Genomic DNA, 8043 nt, shown 5'->3' with positions numbered 1-8043 from the left:
AGCAGCTCTAAAAAGCCATCTCTGAGGCATTCTACAAACTCCCCCTCTTGGGAACCAGAACTGACCGGATTTTCTCAATTTATCTACATGTTGAAATCCCCCATCACTACCACAACATTGCCCTTTTTACATGCATTTTCTATCTCCTGTTGGAGTGCGTATCCCATGTCCTTGCTACTGTTTGGTGGTCTTTCTACCCTTGGAATCTCTTAAACTCTGCCTACAAGGATTCTACATCTTTCATTCCTATGATCAGAGATTTAATAGGAGCTGCCAGAGGAAAAGGCAGGTAACTTAATCATTTGAAAGACATGTACACATATATGGATAGAAAATATTGAGAGGGATGAAAAAGGATCTAGTGTTGTTCTCAGGCTTCAAACTGGGTATAGGTATCAATTACAACCGACGTTTTGATGAGAAACTCTGCCACTTTCATCAGGGATGAAGCTTGGGTTGTCTAGTCCAATAGAATTTATACCCCTATCATCAATCCCTCCTGATTGGTTAGTCCTCATCCAATCAGGTTTCCGCTGTCTCATCTTGTTGACAATTGAATTCTAGCTCGTACTTTGTCTTCATTAAAATTCTTTTCCTCTGCTCTTATTTCAATGGCTTCCTTCACCAGGTGGTCCCAAAAGCCACTGGTGCAGCACGGTAGTTTTGTGCCGAAGTCTGTTCTATGGCCATTACGTAAGCAATGTTCTGCTACTGCCGATTACTCTGGGTAACCCAAGTGAGGACACCTCCTGTGCTCCTTGATGCGGGTTTCCACTGTGCATCCCAGCTGGCCGATTATTCCACATTCACAGAGTAAGTGCCTGGCAACCCGAGTCCCAGGTCATCTTTGACCCGCACAAGCTGTGATTTGAGCTTCCTTACGGGTTTGCGGATGGTATTAATCCAGCATTCTTTCAGGATCCTGGCGATCCTTCCAGAAACTATGGAAATATTGGGAAGACAGGTGGTAGCGATGGGTTGAAAGTTTTCACATGGTTCATCAAAGTAGAAAGAACTGTTCTACATTGGAGGCTTGATGGTGGCTGTTATTGTTGAGATACAAGTCCATGTGAGTGGGTTTCCAATAGACAAGGCAACCATCCGGTTTCCATCATATTAGAATGTCCATCTCCATTACAAATCGAATGTTTGCTGCTCACATGGTCGCAGAACTGTTGGAGTGCCTGGAGTCCATGAGGCCACCCTACGAGGTGTCATTGTCATATCTGAAAAAGCATTTGGGGAGCAAGGGCAATGAACTCAGCCCTCTCCTCAAAGCCCTCCATGTAGAAATTAGTAATAGCTGGTGACAACGGTGATCCCATGGCCTCTCGGTCCATTTGTTCATAGCGGTTCCCCTTATGGAGGAACTGGAATTGGAATTGATTGTAAACAAGGTGGAAGAGCAGAAACCTGATTAGACGGGGACTAACCAATCAGGAGGGACAGATGATGGGGGTATAAATACATACCCAGGCACCATCCCTGATGAAGATGGCAAATTTTGTCATTGAAACATCAGTTAAAATCAATACCTGTGCCTGGCTGGAAACCTGAGAAGAGTTGCTGTATCACTTAGAGGGAAATTGGTAAAACATGGATAAATGGACCAGTTGTCCAAAGGGCCTGTTTTTGTGCTGCTTGACTATAATTGCAAAAGGTACAATCAGCCAGTGTCCTTGTATTCAGGTCAGTGTTGATCCAAAGGTAAACAGCATCAAAAGATAGTACAAACAAACAGCATGCAGCCTTGGTAGGACCCAGAGAGGGAATCGATGGCTCGTAACGAGCTTGCCTGTGTAGCGGAGGCCACAGGCTGAATCCCCACAGAGCTGGCGTTCGAGTTTGTGACTTGTGAAGCCCGCTGGTGTCAGAGAGACAGAACCAGCTTACAATGGGCCTCCCTAGGCGACATTCAGCTGTGTTACTGCTGCTGGGTGTTTTGGTCTGGCTGCTTTGTACTGAGTGGAGAGCAGGCCGTTCCTCTGCTCTTGGGAAAGGTATGTCTTGTAACCCTTGATCTGTATTGGCAGAATTATCAACTGTAGGCCTCAGGAAAGATAGAAATAAGCAGGAAAGAATGCAGAGGAGATTTATGAGGATTTTGGCATGACTTGAAAGACTGAGTTACAGAGAGAGATTGAGCAGTTAAGGACAGGGACTGTGTTCACTGAATGAGGGGTGGTTTGTAGAATAAAATCACAAGGGGCAGAGACAGGGTGAATGCACAGACTTTATCCTTGAATTATAGAGTCAAAAACTAAAGAGCATAGGCTTAGGGCGAGGTGGGGAGAGATTCAATAAGAACCTGACGGGTATCTTTTTCACCCAGAGGGTGTTCAGTATGTAATCCTCAGTTTCGGCCAGCAGCTTAATCTAGGGGAAGATCGCCTCCAGCCCGGCCAAACTTGAGAAATCTTGTTTGGACGGATGCTGCCTGATGCATTCCCCTGTTACAAATCAGTACCACAAAATAACAAATAGTACACAATATGCAATTAAATGATTGAGTTTTATAATTCTTAATTTGACAGTCGGTTAATGAAGAAACAAAAAAGTAAAAGGGCCCATTCTCATGAAGCAGTCTAATGCTCAACATTGGAGTTAATGATTCCGCCCCCCAACCCCATTTCCCCTGGGCGTCATCGACTCTGACCCCATTCCAAGTCCACTCCGTCTTGCAGTCTACAATATTCCTGTTCTAGCATCTTCCGCCGAACAAAAGACCACAAAATCTTCTCTCAGACACACAAGATAGAATAACAAGGCACTCTCATTGACCAGCATACATTCCAAAGCCCCTGTTATCTCTAGTCATAAGCCAAACACTGCGCTACAGAGAAACCATTACATTAGCATGAAACATTACAGAGAGGCCATTACATTAGCAGTGAGACCTTACTGAGAGGCCATTACAAGTATATGGAATGAGTTCTCAGGAGAAGTAGTTGAGGTAGGTACAAACAACATTTGAAAAAGGTACTTCGGCAGGTACATGAATGGGAAAAGTTTAGAGGGATATGGGCAAACATGAGCAAATGGACCAACTGCCCACAGGGCCCTCTTCTCTGCCCTGTCACTCTAAGACTACGACCAGAGGCAGAAGCTTCTCCAACAAGGTTAAGAGATAGTTCTTTAACAAGCCACATCGAACTCTAAATCAATATACAACACTGAACTTTACCAATCACAACAAGTCTCTCAGAGACTCACTAACTCACACCATGGAGACAGGTCCGTTGGCCCAACACCTTTCTAAGCTATTTCTCTGTGTTTGCCTCTAAATGAGTCCACAATCCCCTTGCTTAATGGCACTTTCCAATGGCATAAAGAAGTTTAGGAACCCCTGCTCTAATCCATTCTGACCCACATTCAAAGAACTGTCAAGTTTATTGGAGTGTTGTGCTCAGTTCAGGTCGTATCACTATAGGAAGGATGTGGACATTTTAGAGAGGGAGCAGAGCAGATTTAGCAGGATGTTACTTGGATCAGAGAGCATGCAAGTGGATACATACATTAAGCAAGCTAGGACTTTCCTCTTTGATCCGAAGGAGGATGAGAGGTGACTTGATAGAGGCGCATAAGAGGCATTGATAAAATGGACAACCAGAAATGGCTACTACAAAAGGACACAGATGCAAGGTGATAAGAGTATTGTGGAGTGGGGGCAGGGGGATGTCAGAGGTAGTTTTATTTTTATACAGACTGTGATCGGTACATGAAACACACTGTCCTCATCGTGGTAGACACAGATACCTCAGGGCCATTTACAATACTTTTAGATAGACACACAATGAAAGGAAATAGAGGCCTACATGGAGAGAACGGTTAGATTGATTTTGGAATAAATTAAAAGGTTGTCACATGATCATGGGCTGAAGGCCCTGTACTGTTCTATGTTGTATTAATATTGTTGGTGTACCTGCCTCAACCACTTCCTCTTAGTTCAGGACAACATCATGGGTCAAAGGGCCTGTTTTATGTTCTATACTCCTCTGGCAGCTCATTCCACATGCAGTGGTTCAGGCAAATGTGGATCGGTGATCTGACTGTTGGATCTTTTCCCCGTATCAGAGGTGCATATGAAGTGAGCTACCAGAACTGAGCGGGTACAATAACACCTCTTAAAAGGCATGTGAATAAGAAAGGTGGAGAGGGATATGGGGTAAACACTGTTTTATGACTGTGTCTGCTCGATGAAGATTTCCCCACGACTGAAAACATTGTCTGTTCTTACATTGACCGCAGGGCCAACTTTGAGCGTGGAGAGTAACCCCCTGACCTTTGACCCCTTCCTCTACAACCAGCAGCTGAGAAGAATGCTCCTGAGGTCATTCTGCAAGCAAGGCGCGGAGGCCAACAGGCCTCATCAGATCGCCCACTTCCAGAGCCTCCGTGCGAACGCGCGCCACCGGGTGGTATACTGCAGCTCTCCCGACACGGGGACAGCTTACTGGGAGAGGGTGCTGGAAATCCTGAACAATGTGCCAGTGGAGGAAAGCATGTTAGTCAGCGAGAGCACTCCACCCACTCTGCCCCATGGGGACTTGAGCTGGAAGGATATGGACACAACTGCCACCCTGCCACCATCGTACACCAAGATCATCTTCATCAGGCATCCCCTTCAGCGGCTGCTCTTCACCTACCACCATGACCACTTTGTTGGCGAGTCCCTTGAGGCGTACGTCCAGCGAGTGTTGCCACGGGGGATGGCGGAAGAGCCAGCTGGCTGCAGGCCCTTGGTGCACCTGTGCCAGCCTTGCCTCATCCAATATGACTATGTGGTGGCCTACAAGTTCCTGGACCAGGAACTGGGCCACCTTCTGTGGCGACTGGGTTTTCGCCCCCCTGAAGGGCTGAAGCTGCCCCCATTCCAGGACTGGGAGGAGAGCCTGTGGTCCCAGTGGCTGGTGGAGCAATTCCTTGGCCATCTCCCAGCCTGGCTGCTGGACAACTTGCTCCAGCTCTACAGTGGTGACTTCTCTGCCTTCAATTTCACTCACGAGTTGACCTTGAACTAATCGAACCCGTGACCCCCGACCGACAGCTCGAACAGAAACTGGACGCTTGAGCAGGTGCAGGTCTCAGTCACCTGCTTCAATAGCAACGAATGAGGTGACAGGACTAGGCAAAGTTCTAAATAAATAGTGGCAATTGGTTACCACACTGAGAGAGACCATAGGGTGGCATATTTAGAGTCAAACAGCATGGAAACAGGCCATTCGGCCCACCACATCCACACTGACCACAGGCTACAACACTTGTCCTGTAGCTTCTGTGCCTTAGGGACTCATCCTCATTATAAAGTCATGAGTCACGCAGCAGGAAAACAAGCTCTTTGGTCCATGCTGACCAAGGTTTTCATCTAAGCAAGTACCATTTGCTTGATATCTCTCTGCCCAATAAATGGTGCCAACATACACACCTCACCCACTGTTTTTGCCTGCTTATTCAATACACTGATGACTTTCTGGTTTCTATTAAATCTCTCCCCTCATCTTAAAACAATTCCTTTTAGTTCTTAATTCCTAATGAAACATTGTGCTATACAGCTTTACAAGATCATCCCTCATTCTCTTATGCCTCAGTGAAATAAGTCCCAACCTCCTCACCCTCCCTTCATAACTCAGTCCTGACGTCATCCTTGTAAATGTCCTCTGCACCCTTTTCAGCTTCACGGCATCTTCCCTATAGAACAGTGACCAAACCTCCCACACAATATTCCTAATGTAGTTTCACCAATGTCTTGAATAATTGCAACACAACAACCCAAGTATTATACTGAACGCATTGGCTGCTGAGGGCCAGCATGCCAGAAGCCTTCGTCACCACCCTGTCCACCTTTTCACTTGTTTTTCCCGGTTCCTCTGTTCTACAGCTCTCCCCAAGGCCCTACTATTAACCAAAATATTCGTCTTCCCAGAGCTCAAGTATCTAAATAAAATTCCATTAACCAATCCTTGGCCCTTTTACCCAAGATATCTCTGTATCCTGAAAAACATCGCCACTATCAATAACAAATCCATTTTAGTGCCATCTGCAAATTCACTAACCATGTGTTATATATTCTCACTCAAGTTATTGCTTATAGATGATAAATAACAATGGCCCAGCGCTGAGCTTTGAGTAACAAAGCTAGCCAGAGGCCAGTAGTCCAAAAACACCTGCCACCATAATTTTCTGCTTCCCTCCATCAAGCCAAGCTTCCCAGCAGGACCTTGTCAAAGCCTTGTTCAAGTCCACGTAAACAATATCCACTGCCTCGCCTTCATGGTAACTTCCTTGAAAAACTGACCACACACAAAGCCATGCTAACTATCCCTAATCAGTCCACATCTATCCAAACACTTCCATATCCAGTCCCTTAGAATACTTCCAGTAACTTAACCACTGAGCAGTCTATAATTTCCTGGCTTATTCCTAGATCCTTTCTTAATCAATGGAACATTAGCTGTTCTCCAATACTCTAGCATCTCACCTGTACATTTTAAATATTTCTGCAATTTCTGCATATCCTCCCACGGGGTCCAAGGAAACACTCGTCAGCCCCTGGGTTCCTCAAGTGTTCTCTTGTATTTCTTACACTCCTTCTTGTCCATACCTGCTTTACTCCTTTTTCTTAACCAGGGCCTCAATATCTCTTGAAAACTAAGATTCCCTAAACCTGTTATCCTTGCCTTTTATTCTGACAGGGAAATACAAACACCACACTCTCAAAATTTCTCTTTTGAAGACTTCCCACTTAACAAGTATACCTTTGTCAGAAAACTATTTATCCCAATTTACATTTAGAAACATAGAAAACCTACAGCACAATACAAGCCCCTCAAGCCCACAAAGTTTTGCCAAACTTGTCCCTACCTTAGAAATTACTAGTAATTTCTAAGCTCCATGTACCTAACTAAAAGTCTCTTAAAAGATCCAATCATATCCACTTCCACCACCATTGCTGGCAGCCCATTCCACGCACTCACCACTCACTGAGTCACCACTCTCTGCGTAAAAATACTTAGCCCTGACAGCTCCTCTGTACCTGCTCCTGAGCACCTTGAACCAGTGCCCTCTTGTGGCAGCCATTTCAGCCGTGGGGAAAAAGCCTCTGACTATCCACACAATCAATGCCTCTGTCAGGTCACCTCTCATCCTCTGTCACTCCAAGGAGAAAAGATTTGTCCGATCCTTTCTGATACTCAAATTGGCTTTTCTCTGAATTAGAATCTCAATCAGGGGACCAGACCTACAGTTCTCTATAATTATCCTGAAGCTAATGGCATTGTGATCAATAGATGCAAAGTGTTCCCCTGCACAAACTCTTGTCACCTACCCCGTCTCATTCCCCAGTTGAGATCTAGTATCACACTCTCTCTAGTTGAGTTTTATGTGCTGATTAATGAAACTTCCCTGGACACATTTGACAAACTCTATCCCATCCAGCCCTTTTACAGTATGGGAGTCCCAGTCAATATGTGGAAAGTTAAAACCACCTATCATCATAACCTTGTTTCTTGCAGCAGTCTGATCTTTCTAAAAATTTGCTTCTCTAAATCCCATTGACTGTTGGGTGGTCTATATTATAATCCCATTAACATGGTCAACCCTTTCTTATTCGTCAGTTCCACCCATATATTTCAAAGTCTAAAGTTCATCCAGCTCCAGTTCCCTCATGCAGCGTGGGAAGGTGCAGTTGGATGCATTTCTTGCAGATGTAGTTGTCATGGACTATCACTGGAAGTAAAAGTAACATCAATCGCATGTATTATTATGTATATAGAATAAAGGAACCTGGAGTAATTGTTTTATCTATTCATGCCTGGGATCTATAGATCACCGATTAATATCACCATTAATTGCCTTAAACTGAGAAATGTTAATTCAAACTGGTGCATCCAGAATCAAACCAGACCAGTTAAGTATGGTAGGTATCCTATCCTGACCGATGCCAGGGACCATGACAGTTCATTGCTATCATTGTCTTCACTACAATGATTTGTTTTTATAAAAACAGTCCATGTTCAGGTAATACTTGAATGTACATTCCCCTAT

General features: G+C 44.8%; 1 protein-coding gene across 1 annotated transcript; it reads left to right on the top strand.

The window, feature by feature from the left end:
- The first annotated feature begins 1894 nt into the window (after window positions 1-1894).
- LOC132401351 (carbohydrate sulfotransferase 14-like) lies at window positions 1895-5109 on the top strand. Its single transcript, XM_059983481.1, has 2 exons — window positions 1895-2000; window positions 4249-5109. Exons 1-2 carry the CDS (start codon window positions 1895-1897, stop codon window positions 5019-5021), a joined length of 879 nt encoding a protein of 292 aa, XP_059839464.1. The 3' UTR covers window positions 5022-5109.
- The last annotated feature ends 2934 nt before the right edge of the window (window positions 5110-8043 follow it).

The sequence above is a fragment of the Hypanus sabinus genome, chromosome 10 (genome assembly GCF_030144855.1).
Source record: "Hypanus sabinus isolate sHypSab1 chromosome 10, sHypSab1.hap1, whole genome shotgun sequence".
NCBI classification, from domain to species: domain Eukaryota; kingdom Metazoa; phylum Chordata; class Chondrichthyes; order Myliobatiformes; family Dasyatidae; genus Hypanus; species Hypanus sabinus.
Note: the sequence above shows the minus strand (reverse complement) of the source record. Positions and strands in the feature narration are given on the sequence as shown.